Raw genomic sequence first — 17,963 nt, 5'->3', positions numbered from 1 at the left:
GGATCCCTAGAGCTAACCAAATCCTTCCGGGAAATGTGGGTGCCTTGAGGCACAAGGCCTGGTGCTGGGTCCTGGGCCACCCATTCATCTCAGTGACAGCAGCCCGCAGAGCGAGCGCTGCTCTGCTCTATACCCCTTCTCCCCAGAGGGTCTCCCAGAAGCATTTGCGGGGTTTACTCAGGTCTCTGCAGGCACAACTTCCCACCACAGGAATCAAACTGGTTTCCACCAAATCTGGCATGTGCAGAAGGGCAGAGAGCATGGTGGGACAGGTAGTGCCAGGGCCTGAGCCCTTGGAAGTCTGCCCATCCCAGCTCTAGCATGGTAAGCACTGCTCCAACTCACTATTGCCAACCACGTGGCTGCAAGCTGAGCAGTGTCTCGTGTAGGAGGCCTCCTGTTTGGAGCATGCCTATGGGGAATTTGTGCTCATGGCTTCGGGAGTGTGTCCCCATGTAGTGCTTGCATGATTATGTTCAACTTTGGGAATCTCACTGCAGAACACTCGGAAAAGAACATCTATTTTGCTTAAGAATTAAGATTCTTTTTTTAGAGGGCCGGGTGTTGTCAAGGCAGTGCGTGTTTGTGCCTACATGTGTGCGCACATGTTGGTAATTTCCCACTTGAACTGAAACAAAGGCTAGAGGGAAAAAACTCCGGCAAGCAGATTCCATCCAACAGGCCTCTGGCAATGGGCAGGCTGCAAGGGACTCGGTTTTGATAGCTCGTGTGTTTCTCACACATCCAGAACTCTGGCTGGAGAGTGCAATGTGTCCTTTATATTATATATTATTATTATTGTTATTGTTATTATTTTATTAAATATTTAGTTGGAAATTTCACACTGGCATTAACAGAACTAGCAGAAGCAGCCTAGGCTATGGACCCAGGCTCCATAACAAATATGTAGGGGAAAGATGCTGCTGGGATGTGGAGGGGCAAAGATGGGCCCCTGGTCCTTCACCTGCCGCTGAGTATGCACTGCATCGCTGTGGGTCTGTCCTTCCAGGGAGAGCCTAACATTGCAGGGACCCACTGCTCATCTGAGCTCTGCACCCCTGTGTTTTCTTCCACTCCTGGCACTTAGGCTGCAGACCCCCATTGAAAGTATCATGAGAATCATGTACAGGGACCCTTCTAGCAAACGGATTTTTTTTTTTACCTAAATTGTGATCCCTGTAAGAGATGTCTCATGCCTCTGTGGTCCACAAGCTCTACCATCGGAATCAGTGACCTCCAGCCCCACTGGGAAGCTCCCCAGCTTGCCTCCTTCCCGCTATGCTTCCAGGCTTGTCAGTCTTGTCAGGCCATTAATGCTGAAAGAGTGACTAGGAGCCTCTATACCCCAGATTGGAACTCATCCTTCCTATAAGGTAGGGGTTACATGAGATAGCCCTTTCCCTGGTTCTTTTTACTCTTGAATTTGCACTTGGCCTTGACAATCAACCCCTTCTCCATGGCAATCTTAGATCTTAGTGGCCTTAAGATATGGGTCCTGTCAAAATCCTGCCTTACTCCCAGTTTCAACCTCGATAATGAGAGAGAGAGAGAGAGAGAGAGAGAGAGAGAGAGAGAGAGAGAGAGAGAGAGAGAGAGAGAGAGAGAGGAAAAAGAGAGAGAATTGTTTTAAATTGTTTTAAAGCAAAGGTTGAGTATGTTGTTGAAGGAGAGGGATGTAAGGGAAAAGGGTGTGTGCATGTTGGGATGGCTGGGATTTACTGTCCCTTTGCTGGGATGGTGGCTTCTAGAAGAAGTTGTCTTCTAGGCAGAAAAGGAAAAGTGAGACAGCTGAGAGAGAGTTTGAAGTCTGCTGTGTCTTTAGTAGAAAGAAGAAGTCATTTGTTTGGGAATGAGAGCAGGGAGGAAGGAATTTGGGGAGTTAGCACCTCGGGACTGAAGCCAGAGTAGGCTGGGAGAGCCCCAAGATTAGACCATCAAGGAACAGGACTAAGGTCCTTGTGGGGTCCCAACTGGGTCCCCAGCAGGCACTGAATGGTCACTAACCATGGAGAGGGAAGTTGTCAGCACTGAGCCCCTCTTGAGTTTTGGGGATCTGCCTCCTTGTTTGTAGGTTCCAGCTGGTTTTGCCCATTTGCCTTTGTCCAATCTGGAGTTAGCCTCTCCAATTGTTTGAATCAGTTAAAGCCCAGTGACTAAAGCCAATTGGGCAGAAGGGACCCAAGACCTGGGGTCTGGACCCCATCACAGGCCTGAGAGGACATTGACCTTTGTGTGTCTATGGAGACCAGCTGGTCTTTATTACTTGGAAGCCCTCTGTGTGGGCTGGACCACAAGCTGGTGTGAACAGGAAGTTGGGTGCAGTGTGAGGGAGCCCCTTCACTCTAGGATCCTGACACACTGCTCTGACATTCCTTTGAGGGGATGAAGGATGCATGGGGCCATGGTTCTTAACCTGCCACTTACAGCCTTTCACGAGGGATTATGGGACAGAGTTCCAATGAGTAAGTGCAGGTGTGGATGATCGGTTGGGAAAGGAGGGGGGCTCCAGTCCCTGAGAATACCTCAAAGTGTCTGCTCAACTCCTCCCAAATCCTAGTGAGTTTTTAAAGTAAAAATCCAACCCCCTCACTACCCCCAACAGAAAAACTAAAGAAAAGATATTTTAATTCAGTCCATTTGAGTGCTAAATACCTTCCAGGAGCAGTGCTGGTGCTAAATGATTTTCCATTTTTCCAATTTTTTAGTAGTTTTATTTCCAAATTGTTCTCATCACCAAAATGCAGCATCCTGAGGAAAGGGCCCCCGTGCCTTGGTCTGCCACTTTCCAGGGGTCCTTTATCCCTTTGACAGGACTCTTGGGTCTGCAGAAAACACTCTGTCTTGGCATGCTTCTAGACTGTAAGATTTGAGTTTGTTTTGTTTTGTATTTTGTTTACGTTTACATGCATCTTGTATTTCCCTGAGAACTAAATAAAGTTTTTGGCCTTTTTAACTGAACAGACTCACCTCTTCATTCTCCCTGATAGCAAAAAGATGCTTCCAGCTGAAGGCCAGCACCATATGATTCCCCCACACAGCACTAAGTGAAGCATGAAGAGCAGGGCAGGCAGATAAGTTATAAGAATGCGACACAGACTCCTCCCCTTCCTTGCATTGGAGAGGTGGGCAGGCTTCAAGAGATGCAGAGGTGGGGGACAAAAACCCCTTGGCTCTTCCCTATCCTGATGGTGCTGGGGTAATGAACAGCCCAAACCAGGCAAGTTCAGGCAGTGGCTTAGGCAGCAGTCACGGCCCCTCAGGAGAGCCAGCATGAAAACAGATGCCACATCTACCTCTGTGGGAGCCTGGTTCACCTAGTGAACACAGTACTTGCACTGGATCCCTTTGTCACCCCTGCTGTGGTAGCCAGAGGGCTTCAGAGGTCTCTGCCCAGAGCCCTCCCTTGGTTGCCCAGCATCCATGTATCAGAATAGGCCTCAACTCCCAGCCCCTCCGGGGCTGTCATCTCCCCTAAGTCCCTAGGTGGCGCTGCCACTACGTGAGGGTTGCAGGTTGGATTTGGGCATTGAAGTCCCTGCAGCACCAAAGCTAAGAGCTGGCACTGGTATGTGGCTCAGCAGCAAAGCTCACTCCCTGCATACCTGAGATCTGGGTCCAAACCCCAACACCAAAAAACATCCACAAGGTATTCTAGTCCCTGCTGTCCAAGATCAGGACACCTGCCAGTGCCCCATGACCCTACACCCAGATTTAGATTCTTTATTCAGGACATATGGTCCTGTACACACACATGCACACAGACACAGTGGCTCTCTCCCCAATCCCCACACTACACAACACAGCCCTCAACCTGGTACGAAATCACCTTTATTCACAATCACAGCGACCCAAGTTCACGAAGGGGGCAGTAGCCCCTACACTAAGAGACACAGACAAAGGGTTTCCATCTCCATAGGCCTTCTCTTAAAACTTTTCTTTGCCTCTGAGATGGGGACCCCCAACTAGATATGGCCATGCCCACCCAGAACCTTCACCACACCCCAGAAAGGCCCCAGAAAGGCTCAGTGAATGCTGGAACTCTGGAACCATCGGGATAGATCACTCCACATACACACTTCACAGAGGTGGGGTCTTAGGTGCAGAGGGCCAGAAGATGGCATCTCTCCAGGGTGTCCAAGCCATCTTGAGGGGATGGGAGGTGGCATCGGGCAGCTCTGCAGTCCCCAGGGCTGTAGGGACTCTAGCTCAGAGGTGCTGGCCTGCCTCTCCCTGCCCCTTTCCTGGGGAGGGGCACCCCACCTTCTTCCCAGAACTTGGGAGGGAAACTCCCAAACCCCTGGAGTACCTGAATCCAGCCAGCCTGCCCAGGCCTGGAGGTGCTAGGCTGAGCAGTTTAGACTGGGCCAGAAGGCAGGAGTCTTTAGATCACATTTCAGGGCACCCCAAACACACCCCTCTGGGCAGCAGAGCTGTTCTGGCGCCCTATGATTCTCATTAATGCCTCTGCAGTTCCCACTACCCCAGGTTTCCCAAAATGTGTGATATGGCCTGGGAACACATGGGGGACGGGGGCGCTGTCAGCTGCCAATGTACCTGGGAGGTTTCTCCTATTTTTTCACTTCAAGAAGGGCAGGTCTCTTGGGGAGACTGAGCAAGTTTTTGTTTGTGTTTTTTATGTCAAGAAATCTTGGCTCTAGCCTATTCAAAACAAACAAACAAAAACAAAGAAAAACACCAAAACTTAAAATAAATAAATAAGTTAAAAGGCTGATCTTTACCCAGGGCCCCTCCCCATCCCATCCTGTCCCCTGGCACCTGGTCACCACCCCATCTGGCCTTTCCCAGGAAAGCTCCAGCCCCTCTGAGCTTTAGCCAGGTCAGGGGAGCACTGAGATGTGGGGATTTAGGTCCCGGGAGACCCTGACAAGGCCCCTTGCCACAGCCCACAACACAGGCTGGGTCTGCACAGCAGCAGTCCATGAGATGATCAGTGGACAGGCCAGCAAAGGGCGCTGCACACACTCAGATGAGTGGCCTGGCACCTGCCGCAGGCTGTGCCCTGCCAGGTGAGTGGAAAAGGGACGAGGCCCACAGGCCCCGCTGAGGCATCTGAAGGAAAAGCAGGTGGCGGGAGGCCAGAACTGAGAGCAGCTGTCGGCGGGAACAAACAGGCTCTAGTTCACTCCAGATCCCACCAGCCAAGCCACATGTCTGGGCTCAAGGCCCACACACCCCAAAGGGGTGCGCTTCTGCATTCTTGAAAAGGTGCCCCAGGGGCTAGAGGGGCCTCCTGGAAATCTGCCCACAGAGGAGAAGGACGAGGACAGGCTGAGACCCTAAGTCAGCCTCCCAGCATGCAGGGGACATCTGGGTGTGAGAAGGGCTAGATGGGGGGAGGGCACGAGGGTCACTCCCCACCCCTGCTGCCAGGCACTGTGCTTCCCGCCTGCCTCCCTGCCTTACAGAGCCCTGCTTTCCCTGGACTATCAGCGGCCTCAGTTTCCCACATTTACTGGCGAAGGGAGTTTTTCCAATAGGAGAGGGAAGGAAGGGGCTGCAGGCTGGCGGGCTAGGAGCTGCGGTAGGTCTTGATGATGTCCTTGATGGGGCGGCGGCAGATGGGGCAGCAGGCGTGCAGGGCCTTCTTCAGGCGCAGGCCGCAGGCGTAGCACAGGCACATGTGACCGCACGTGTAGATGACCGTGTCCACTGTGCGCTCGTAGCAGATGGTGCATTCGTCACTCAGAGGGCCCAGCCCAGGGCTCACCGGAGATTCAGGCAGACTCACTGGGGAGTTGGGAGCTGTCCCTGGGAACAAAGAAGGGGTGCACTTCAGGAATAGACAGGAGCTCCTGGTGTCTGGGTCCCTATTCCAGTGATTCTGACTGGCCCAGGGCCCTGAACCCCTACCCTGAAGGCCCAGAGCAGTGAGAGAAGGGAGAGAGGGTGGGGGCACAGTCCCTTCTGGCAGATTTCTCCCAAGCTGCTCATTGGTGACCTAGAAACAGCGACTGGCTAAGGGGCAGCTTAAGAGCCATCCCAGAAATCACTGCACAGCTGGCATTTTTGAGCCTTCTTCAGTGTCCCCAGGGCCTAGGACTAACCCAAGACTGCACCAGCCTCAGCTGGGATGGGGTCTTGAGGTGTGGACTAGTCCAGAGGAGGGAAGAGGTACTCACCGCCAGTAGAGCTGCCCGGCGGCCCAGAGCTGCATGGGCTGAGCAGGGGGTCCGAGAGGCGGCTGAGCAGGGCACTGGGTGAGGTGGGCGTGGAGGCGGGAGAGCAGGGCAGGGACGGGGGACCCCGCTCTGCCAGGATGGTAGAGCCTGCAGTAGGGGAGAGCAACATGCTAGCCAAACCAGTCCATGGAGAGTCATCAAGCCTCACCTTCCAGCAGCTTCCAGGAGAGAACATGGATAATAGTAATACCACAGGGCCCAGGCTGGCACGCCATTGTGGCCAGTCCCAAACAGGCTCCTGCATGAGAGAGCAGTGCCCAGCATTAGTGCACAGCTGCCCTGGCTGTACAAATAGGCCCCAGGCCTATGCTCCCCCAACCATCAATGCTTTCATGCCAGAGTACGAACACTTGGCACACCAAGTCGGCCCCCCAATCCTGCCAACCTCAGCTCTTGTCCAGGGGCCTATGGGCCAACTTCTGACCTCTGCCTACTTCTTCACACCATCTAGAGGGGGCCAGGCATGTCTCCCACTCTTGTTCCAAAACCCTTCCTACCCTCCACCACTCTTCCACTCCTCTCCCACCTTCCCCTTCCTTTCTCCCTTCCTCAAGCCCCCACTAAGAGCCTGTGTGAAATGAGGAGCACCATCTTTATTCCCAAAGAGCCATGTCTTGAACGCCTTTGGGAGACTCTTCCAAAATCCCTCTTCTGAACAGAGACAGCCCAGACTCCCCATATTTACAGGACTCTCAAGCACAGACCAGCCACACCCACCATAGACACAGCACTGCAAGTGCCACAAGCCTCTGTGCTGTCTACTCTTTTTCCAGGATACTGCTAATTCCCAGTTACACCACGAGCCCCCTGGAGCAGGAGATGTTATTCACCCAGACTCTCTTGTGGGACCTCCAATAACTCCCTGCATGCTAGGAGGTGCTCAAAGAGATATTTTTTATCTGAAGTTATTAGTTCCAAGGCATTTAAAGTCTTATTGTTGTTGCTAATAATATCTCTCCTATGTCCACAGGGCTTCCTTATGTGTTATGTTTTCAAGTTAATTATCAACTCTTGCAGAAATTCAAACATCTCATTTGCCTTTTTTATCTCATTGTGTTGGTGTTGTGTATGTAAATATTTTAGGGGATTATTATGTTACTGACCCTACCCTGATCGGTGATTGTGCCCTACCCTAGGGTGTGACCTGACATTCTGCCCCCACTCTAGGGTAGTACCTGATTCTGCTTCCACCATTGGGTGGTATCTGATCCCACCATTGGGTGGTACCTGATTCTGGGGGATAAAAACAAGGGTCTGTGGAAAGCGGGGGGGGGGGGGGGGGGGGGCTTTTTGCTGGAATTTATGCTGAGTCTTTGGACTTCAGTCTTGTCCACCGAATAAAGCTAATATTTCCACAAGCCTGACTGTCTGCGAGCTGTTTACCCGCTGTTTCACCTCAGGACCTTTGGCTGGACGGGGTGGCAGACGCGTGCTCGGAGCTGGAGGGGAAAGACCTCATCCTCCATCCCTCCATCAGTCAACCTCTTCAGGGGCTGACTTGCAACATGTTGGCTCCTATTTTCAGAGCCAAAACGTGAAATATTCCTCTTCCATGCAGAAGCTTGACACGTCTATTGTTTCACCATTAAGTATGACATGGGCTGTAGCTTTGAAGGGCAATCGATTGTCTTCCAGTCATTCTGAGTTCAGAAAAGCAAAGCAATTTTTTTCCAGTGTTTGGCCACCACAAAGCCAGTGATTCCTTTCTGCGGCAAATAATTTCCCTTCAAACACTGTCACAAGTTTGGTTTTGCTTTGGACTCTGACATAATCCGATACCCATTAGCTGGTGAATATGTCCAGTTCTCTCTACGAATGGATCAGGAGTTCTCTGTTTAGTATAAACTGCTTTTCAACTCCCACCTTGGCTCGCTTACCTCTTGGGACATTTTAATCCTGACTTTTTCCCCTTTGCTCCAGAATAGTAGGCCTCTTTGGGAAACAGAAGCGTCTTTGGAAAGCGACTTATCTATTATTAGACAGTGCTGACGCCAAAGTACCTTGCTTCTCCTTGGGCTGCTGGTTCCCTCTATCTGCGGCACAGCATCTTTCTGTGAGTGCAGGCAAACATTTTCCACCTCAGCCCAATTTTCCTGCACCCAGTCTGATTTATTTTCATTCTATCCTGAATTTTCACCCTGACTTGTTTTGTGCCCTGTTTTCACTTCAGGGGCCACACTTGACAGTATTTGTATCTAGGGGATTGCTCTGTGCTCGGGGGTCAGTCCTGGCATTGCTCAGGGGATGCTGCAGGGCCAGGATTCAAACCAGGGATTCGAAGTTGCACTATACACACTCATATGTTCACTCAAGGGATCATATTTGGCATGTGGGCCTGAACCAGGGTCAGCTGTGTGGGGCCAGAGAGAGCACAGTGGTAGGGTGTTTGTCTTGCACAGGGCCAACCCCAGATGGGCTCCGGTTCTATTCCCATCATCCCATATGGTCCCTCGAGCTGGCCAGGAGAGACTTCTGAGTGCAGAACCAGGAGTAACCCCTGAGGACTGCCGGGTGAGATTCACAAGCCAAAAAACAAACTACAAAAACAAAAACCAAACAACTAGTGTCAGCTGCGTGAAGACATGAGCCTTTCCCACTGGCCCCCAGTCCACCTCAAAAAAATTTTTTCTCCATTTTCACTTAGCCTCTTTCAGGACTAAGAAGTCGCTACTGATTTTGTCTGATTTCAGGAGCTCAAACTCTCACCTCCCCAGCATCACTACATATACCGATGCACATATGCTTACGCATCTCTGTGCACACAGCACGCTGCTCTTAGAACAGTGCTCTAGCCCTCTAGTCCATCTCCTGGCCTCATTTATTTCCTCATTAAGTGACCCTGGTGCACGTGCCTGAATGGATGGAAACATGCCCTCATCTGACTGCATCTGCTGAACTTTAAGGATCACTGACTCAAGGACCGCGTCTGGTCCTGAATTCACCGTGGGCATGATCCCCTTGGACAGGCTACTGAAGGGGTTCTGAGAAAGAGGGTTCCCTTTGGCCTCCCTGAGGCAGGTTGCGGGCATGTCTACTCAACAATCTTATTTGGGGTGGTGGAGGTGCAACGGGAGTTTCTCCTGGCTCTGTGCTCCAGGGACCAGAAGGGGTGCCAGGGAGCAAACCCGGGTCCGCTGCTGTGGAAGGCAACCCGCACTTGGAGGGGACTGGGCAAGGTTGGGTTGGGGACACTCACCGAGGATGCGAATCTGCGTGGCGGCCCCGTGCAGGCTGAAGAGCATCCAGAGGGGCTGCGAGGCGTCCACACACAGCTGCATGCCGGCAGCCGCGCCGTTATGGCTGAGATGCAGCTCTCCGTCCGCATTGACCACCAGGCCCAAAATGTCACCACTGTGCAGGGGCCCGGGCACACGGCACACGGCCCAGAACTCCTTACGGTCTACCAGGGCCTCGGGGCTGAAGGGCAGGTCGGCGGGGCGCAGCGTGCAAGGGTCGCAAGTGGTGACCCCGAAGGACAGGGAGCCGGGCCTGGCACCCCCGGAACGCGTGACCTTGACGAAGATGGTCTCGGCCACGCGAACGGGCCGGCTGGTGAAGACCAGCGCGCGTTCGTCGCGCCCGTGGTCCAGGCGTGCCACCGTCTGCTCGTCCAGGATGCGGACGTGCGTGCCGGCCCGCAGCGCGTGGAAGCGCAGGTCGCCGTCCAGCTGCGCGGGCAGCGCGCGGCTGTGCTGCGAGTTGAGCGAGTTCTGCGGGATGGGGCAGCCGGCGACGGGGACGGCCTCGTCGCTGTCGCCGTCGGCGCCCGGCAAGTTCAGGTCGCACAGGCTCACGGAGAGGCGCGCCTCGTCGGCCTCGCGCCGCAGCGACAGCGACGGGCGCCGGAGGGCGGTGAAGGAGCGCGGTCGCAGGCAGTCGGGCAGCACCAGCTCGCTGTCTGCTCCGGGGAAGGAGAGAAGAACTGTGGTCACGCGCGGCCACCATGCTGTCCCCTGCCCGCCTTGCACGCGGGCAATCCTGCCCTGCACTGCTGCCTGGAACCGCACAGCAGTTTCCAGGGCGGAAACCCAACTGCAAGGCTTCCCCTTGGGTTTAAGCAAAGGAGGGACACCAACATGTAAAGGAATTAGTTGATTCTCACTTAACTCCTGTCCCCAGGGCTAGGACACATCAGCTCTTGGACGCAGTTAAGGTGTGTTGCATGGAGGCTGGAGTGATAGTACAGCGGGTAGGGCCTTTGCGTTCCATGCAGTGGGCCCGGGTTTGCCCCCTGGCATCCCTTATGGTCTCCTGGCTTTGTGTTGCAACTCCTGTTGCACCCCCAAATAAGACTGTTGAGAAGACATGCCCGTAACCTGCCCCAGTGAGGCCAAAAGGGAACCCCCTGTCCCAGAACCCCTTTTCGTCACTGGTTTCATCTTAGCCTGCCAGTTACACGGAGGGTGGGATAGCCTAGGAAAGTGTGTCTTCGGCAATCCAAATTTTTCTGTTTTCATGGATTTCATACGTACTGTATTTTGTAGAAAAGACGCTTTACAAAGTAAAATACCCCACTATCCCACCACCCAAAGTGGGGGAGAAAACATTGATATCTGGATATATGGATTTTCAATCTTTTAGTCACTTTTCTCCTTTAAGAAATCCCTTTGAAGATGTGATAACTTTGATCTAACTCCTCACAGGTAAAATACACATTCTCCCTCGAGTCTGTGATTTTTTTTTTTTTTTTTGGTTTTTCGGGCCACACCTGTTTGATGCTCAGGGGTTACTCCTGGCTAAGCGCTCAGAAATTGCCCCTGGCTTGGGGGGGAACCATATGGGACGCCGGGGGATCGAACTGTGGTCCTTCCTTGGCTAGCGCTTGCAAGGCAGACACCTTGCCTCTAGCGCCACCTCACTGGCCCCCACATTCTCCCTCGAGTCTGTAAATAATTTCAGGGCATTTGTGAATCCCACAAAACCAGCCAGGGACCAGAAAAGCTAAGCCTCTGCTGTTAAAGATTTCCCTGTGGTGGGACAGGGATTGGGTCCACACCTGACGGTGCTCAGGGCTTACTCCTGCCTCTGCTTAGGGACCTGGCAGGTTTCCAGGACCATATGGAGTTGCTAGGGGTCAAGTCCCAGTAGGGCACATGCAAGGCAAGCGTCCTGCCCTCTGTACTATTGCTCCAGCCCCAGATTTTCCTTCCCATTTTGGAGTGCCCACACCTGACAATACTCTGTGGTTATTCCTGGCTCTGCACTCAGAAACTACTCCTGGAGGGCTCATGAGATCATATAGGATGCCAGGGATCAAACTCAGGTCAGCCACCTGCGAGGCAAGTGTCCTTCCTGCCCACTGTCGTTCTGACAACAGATTTCCCTGCTCACCTGCACTTCCCCCCCTCTATGTCCTGTACACTTATCCATGCCAGCGGCTGTTTCCAGCACCTTATTCCTCCAGTAACTGCTAATCCAGCTTTATGGAGTCCTGTCACTCATCCTTAACATCCGTCAGCCACTGTGAAGAACCCCAGCAGCCCATCTTGCAAGCAGCCCCTGCAGGTGGTCCCGCTTGAAAGCACAGAGATGTGTGCTGGGAGGTGGCTTGTCAGTGGTCCTTGCCTTGCCCAGGTGAGACCCTTTTGCCCTGGCACTACTAAGCAAAACCCCACACCTCAAAGAAGCTACATGATAGTCACTACGCGGCAGCTCCAGGATGGAGGCAACACACTGTGGCAGATTCTTTACTTTCAGAATCCCCTTGTGTGGGAGTTGGAGCACCCATGTTTGGCTAGAGCCCAGCAGAACTTTCAGGGCCTCTTCTCTGAGTATCACCGAGTGACACCGTTGCCTGTTGTCCAGGAAGTGGACAAGGATGGTTGGGGTGTGAGAACAGCAGTGACCACATCAGGTCTGGTAGCAGAGGCCAGTATTCAGCCCCAGGCCCTAGACCGGGAGAAGATCTTGGGCGCACTCCCGAACCCATCCACACCTCCACACCCTTACCCCTGCCTATCTGGAGCAACCTCCTAGGCCTGGCTGGCTGGAATTCCTAGCATCAAGCTTGGCCAGGAGGAGGAGGGGGGAACCAACCAGAAAATGCGATTATTCCGGGGAATTGACTCTGATATCAAGTGTGCTGAGAGGCTGGGGCCTGAGCAGGAGGGAGGAGCCTAGAGACAAGGATGGAAGGCTTGAGGGAGGGGACAGAGGGCTGACCTGGAGCCCCAAAATATTCCCTGCTCCAACCCTTCAGGGATTCCCGGCATTCCTTCAAGGGCTCAAGAGGGTGAGCCACCAAGTAAGATGGAGGGGACAGTGGAGGAAGGGGAACATAAGAGACAGAGAAGTGTTTAACCAGGCTAAAACCCAAAGACCCCACAAAGAGGTTCTCCACACACTCCTCCAGTCCCACACAGCCCACCCCAAGGCCCCTGAGCCAGCAGCCCTCAGCAGAACTTTCTAGATATGTCCTGCACCTCCAGGAAGGCTGTCCAGCAGAAATCTACCCACAGCTGAGAGCCTCGTAGCTGCGCCACACCCGTACAATCCCTTGCAGAAATGCCCAAAGAGTCAGGGCCAACACAGGAAATACTTGGCTCCCCCCATAGTTTCCCCTGGGGCTCCCTTGCCCTCCCAGACCCAGTCTGAGAACTTGCCATGTGCCCTCATCAACTCAGGGCATCATGAGGTTGTCACCTTCCTTGCTATGGTCCATACTTCAAATAACACAAACCTGAGTATTTTTGTTTGTTCATTTTTGTTTGTTTTGGGGCCACACCCAACAGTGCCCAGGGGTTACTCCTGGTTCTGCACTCAGAGTTTGCTTTTGGCAGGCTCAGGGGACTGTATCTGTCCTGAATTGGCCAGGTGCAAGGCAAATGCCCTATTGCTGTGCTATCTCTCTGGCCTCCAAACCTGAGTATATTTGATTCTGCAGTAGTCCAGATCCACAGACTGGTCAGCAAGAGAGGAGCATGTTCCAGTGCACAGACTGGAGAAGAAGGCAACATCTGGGTCCATCTCTAGGCCCTGCTTTTTCCTGGAGAGTTGGAAACCCACAGGTGGGCCAACAGCTGAACCACCCAGAATCTTGTAACTTCAGTATCTGTCCCAGGGATAGGTGTGGCATCTGGAGTCTAACTTGGGGGGACCTGGCTTGGTGGGGACTCCCAGCATTGGATTTGGTGAGGATGAGGAAGCAGTCTTAGGAGGGAGGCCAGAGATGGAATGGAAGAGGTCACAGAAACACCCAGAACAGAACTTGGTACAAGCTGCCCTGAGGAACTGGATCTTTGTCACCTTCCTTATTTACAGACTATATAGTACATGGCTCAGATGAAGCTACTTGGACTATGGAGTGACGCAGCCTGGGGTGCATCATACTGTTCAACCCTTGGCTCAGGGACAGTGCTCAGAGCACTTCCATGAAACAGAACACGTGCCTTGGGCTGAAGGTGTGGGTTGGCCTGAGAAGTAGAGGCCTCAAGTCCCTGAAAACTCCCAGGTTGTGTTCCTCCAGGACTGGCATGGCTGCACCCCACTCCCTGATAGCATCTGAATGTCTCACTTGTTATCAGTTATGATGGGGACCCATGGCCCAGATAAATGATGACCCCGGAAAAAGCTACAAAACAGAGATTAGAAAAGAGATAAAGGGGATGGGGCCGGGAAGGTGGCACTAGAAGTAAGGTGTCTGCCTTGCAAGTGCTAGCATAGGATAGACAGAGGTTCGATCCCCCGGCGTCCCATATGGTCCCCCCAAGCCAGGGGCAATTTCTGAGCACATAGCCAGGAGTAACCCCTGAGCTTCAAATGGGTGTGGGCCAAAAAAAAAAAAAGAGAGAGAGATAAAGGGGGAAGAAGAAATGGAACAAGGAGAGGGCCCCAAAGTTGATCTAGCTTGGAATATTGCTGGAGTTGGGAGCAAAGGGGCAGGAGATGCTGGGAAACAGCTAAAAATGGAACCCCTGGGGCAGGCCAGTCCACCTTCTCTCCATTCCCATCCCTCCACAGTGGCAAAAGCAACCCAAGGCTGCCAGCTCTGAAATAACCCCCAGCACCAGCCCCGCTGTTCCAGGACTGAAATAGGAGAAAGTCAAGCTGGAGAATCTGGCCAAGGACACTGTGGAGGACATTGGCAGGCCCCAAGTCAGACATGGCAGGGTGCAGGCCCCCCAAGTCCCAGAAAAACACCCTAGGTCCAGCCTCAGTTCAGAACTGCTGGACTACAGTTGGACAAGTCAGACATAACCTGGCACCCCAAGCAGTGAGGTGGCCCCATATGTAAAAGCCTCCATCCCTCGGATCCACTTTGGAAGTAATTAAGTGGGGAGTAATGGCAAGGCCAGCACAGGTGTCTGGAAAAGCTGTATTCTGGTGACCTCCATTTTCCTCTCAGAAAGTACCTGGTTAGTTGTGCACCCACCAAACCTAGTGCTGAGGTGAGGTAGGTATCTCTGAGCCAGGGCCAAAATCTACTACAGAAACTGTGTGCCTAGCCTTGGGAGGGCTGAAGGCAAAGAAGAAGCAAGTAGCCCCTGGGAGGAAGAGAGCAGGGGGGACAGAGAAGGTTTTGAGTACAATTTCTTTGTTTTGTTTTGTTTTGTTTTGTTTTTGTGTCACACCTGACAGCATTTAGGGGTTACTCCTGGCTCTACACACAGAAATCACCCCTGGCAGGCAAGAGGGACCATATGGGATGCCGGGATTCAAACCACAGTCCTTCTACCTGAAAGGCAGACTCCTTACCTCCAGGCTATCTCTCCGGCTCCTGAATACGATTTCTTAGTTTTGCTCTGCTGGGTTTGGGCCCACAACCAGGGGTATTCAGGGCTCCTCCTGGCTTGGTGTTTAGGGGTGGTCTCAGCAATATTTAGGGGAACCTGCCATGCTTGGGGGGCAGATCCAGGTCTCCGGCTTGCAAAGACTAAACCCAGCCCCTTGAGTTCTCTCTCTCAGGCACTGGAGTCAATTTCTATCAAGATTCTTAGCATCTTGGGTAAGACAGGAGCTCAGAGGAGAGAAAACACTCTGCTTATCCTTTAGGATAACCACCCTTAGAGGTGGAGAGGTTATCTTCAGGGGGCATGGGTCCCATCTCACTTCAGAAGGAGTCAGAAGGCAACTGGGAAGCTGTGGTATTAGGCTCCAGGCCCAGAAAGACAGAATGTTTGGACAGAGGGAGAGGTCCTTAATGGGTGAGCCATGGACTAGAGAAGGGCACATCCAGGGAGGCAGGGACTGCCAAGGCCCAGCCAGGCCAGCAAAGGGGCAGGATCACCCTGGCCGGCCAGGCTGTGTCTGGGAGAAGGCGAAGCTCCTTTGAAGCAGGCCCTGCTGTCAGCCGAGCCTTGTTTGTTTAGATTCACACATCCGGAGAACTGGAGAATCTTTAACCAAGGTCAGCCTGTGGCCAACGGGTGCAAGCCCCTGTATGGAAGAAGCTGCCAGTCCCCAGATGCTAGTGCCCATAAACACTTTCTCCTGGTGGGTGTCCACTACCATGGGGAGGACCAGAAAGAGCTAAGAGTGCGGGGAACAACCCAAAGACCAACCTGAACCTATATCCAGCAACCTCAAATCCCTATAAACTCAACCTCCAGAGATTTGGAGACCAGAACGTAATCCTGAGGCTCAACAGAGGGAAGGCAAAAAAAGGTTCCCTCAATCACTTGCCAATACTAAGGCTTATGAAACCTTTGAGCCACAGATCTTGGGCAGATGGACTCGCAAAACTGTTTGATCTGGTGGGTCTCAAACTCTTTTTTAAAACTTTTGTCCAAGTCAGAAAGATCACACTCATTTGTGGAATATAAAAACAAGCAAATAAACCATAATATGGTTATATACCCAAAGACAATAAAAACGAGGGTCAGGAGGACTTCCATGGTAGGAAGCTGGCCACCAAGAGTGGGGATGGGGGTGTAGGTAGGGCAGAGAAGGATCACTTTGACAATGATGGCTGGAAATGATCACTCTGAACAAGAACTGATTGCTGAAAGGAAATAAAGTGAGATGCATGCTGGCCTTTCAGTAAAAGTATTGTAAACCACAGTGTCTAAAAACAAAAATTGAAAAAGAAAGAAAGAGAAGAAAAGTATCTATCATGGAGGCAGATTGGGCAGGAGGGTAACTGAAGATGTTGGTGGTGGGAAGTATACAGTAGTGACAGGATGAGTGTTGGAACATTGTATGACTAAAATTCAATTAAAAATAAATAATAAGGGCTGGAGCAATAGCACAGTGGTAGGGTGTTAGCCTTGTGCACAGCTGACCCGTGTTCGATCCACAGCATCCCATACGGTCCCCTGAACCTGCCAGGAATGATTTCTGAGTACAGAGCCAGAAGTAAGTAATCCCTGAGCTCCTCCGGGTGTGGAACCAAACCCAAAAAACAAAACAAACAAAAATAAATAAATAAAATTTCTGTTAAACAGAACACAGTGCTCTGGTTTGAGGTAGGCACAAAGTCCTGCTCTCTCACTGGTCCTCAGTTCCCACTTGGGGTTTCATCCTGAAGACCCCTATTCCAGCTGAGAACATAGACTTTGTTCCAAGAAGCGATTAAGATGGAGAGTTTGACTTTCCTTTAGATACATGGGAGTGGGGAGAAGAAGATCCTTCTAAAGGAGGTTTGGGGTCAGTTGTTTGTTTTGGTAGGGCACCACTGAGAGGTGGTCCTGGTGCCAGGATGGAACCCAGGCCTCCAGCATGCACTCAGCCATGAGGTGGTGCTGGTGCTGCAGTTTGTGCTACTGAAACCACACTGAGGTGTGAGCCAATGGGGTATGCGCTGGGGTTAACTTGTTAAACTGGGTGTCCTTTAGAACCAGAAACAGCGCCTTTCCATTTGTTCTAGACCATGTCCCTCTCTGAGCACCTCACAGTCTCCCATGAAGTCAAGGGTAGGCATAGAACTAACCTTGAAACAGAGGCAGCTCAGAGAAGCCAAGATGCCAACTTAAGTTGGTGAGGGCCAAGTCTTGGCTGTCAGAGCTTCTTCCCAACTGTGTGCCCCCAAGTCTTCTACACAGTACCCTAGTCACCCAGATCTCCCCAAGGTGTCTCTGTCAAAGAACGAGTTGATAGTCAGAGACAGCCATTCCTGGTGGTGGCACTTTTACATGTTCACTCACTAGGACAGTGATGCAAAATAAGGCCAGAGTGGTACAAGCAGTAAGGTGTTGTCTTACTTGCAACTGACCCTGGTCCCATCTCCCACACCATATGCCCCCTCAAACATCACTAGATGCAGTCCTTGAGGTCCCCATGCACCTATTGCACCCATGCACCGGTTAACCCCTAGCAGCATCGCATCTTAAGGTCCTACACTGAACCCACATTTTGGCTGAGAATGACCCTGAGATCCCCTGGCATGCTTGGCAGAGACACGTTTACAGGTAAATCAGGAGCTGGGTGACCCCACCTCTCTTCCCTAAGGTGACTGCTGAGCCATGTGGTTTTCTGTGCCCAGAAAGAACAGCAGCCCCTGGATGCACTGAGTGTTTATAAACTCCAAGCTGGACACAGGAAGACCCCACCAGTGAGGGCATCTAGACTTCAGGGGAGACCAGACATCTCATTCTTGAGAAATAAGAAAGTCATAGAGCACCTGAGCTAAAACTCCATCTCTACCAACTGGGAATTCTTTATTTTTTGTTTATTTCTTTGTTTTTGGGCACACTTGGTGGTGCGCAGAAATTACTCCTGGCTTTGCACTCAGGAATCACTCTTAGCAGACTCAAGGGACCACTTTTGATGCTGAAGATTGAACTCTACTCAGCTGCATGCAAGGCAAGTGCCCTACCAGCTATCTCT

The 17,963-nt window shown here is 52.2% G+C and overlaps 2 protein-coding genes across 3 annotated transcripts in view; one reads left to right on the top strand and one right to left on the bottom strand.

Moving 5' to 3' along the window:
- Positions 1-17,963, top strand: part of ATP5MK (ATP synthase membrane subunit k) — a 259,560-nt gene that overhangs the window by 7,637 nt on the left and 233,960 nt on the right. The gene's annotated exons all lie outside the window — the stretch shown is intronic.
- NEURL1 (neuralized E3 ubiquitin protein ligase 1) overlaps positions 3,813-17,963 on the bottom strand; it is a 73,460-nt gene continuing 59,309 nt past the window's right edge. For both annotated transcript variants that reach the window (XM_049790863.1, XM_049790864.1), the window contains exons 4-6: positions 9,397-10,098; positions 6,141-6,287; positions 3,813-5,769 (exon numbers count right to left, since the gene is read on the bottom strand). In XM_049790863.1, coding sequence (XP_049646820.1) covers positions 5,531-5,769; positions 6,141-6,287; positions 9,397-10,098 — 1,088 coding nt within the window. In that variant the 3' untranslated portion in view covers positions 3,813-5,530. The remainder of the gene's footprint in view (positions 5,770-6,140; positions 6,288-9,396; positions 10,099-17,963) is intronic.

The sequence above is a fragment of the Suncus etruscus genome, chromosome 17 (genome assembly GCF_024139225.1).
Source record: "Suncus etruscus isolate mSunEtr1 chromosome 17, mSunEtr1.pri.cur, whole genome shotgun sequence".
NCBI lineage: Eukaryota > Metazoa > Chordata > Mammalia > Eulipotyphla > Soricidae > Suncus > Suncus etruscus.
This window is presented reverse-complemented; position numbering and strand designations above follow the sequence as displayed.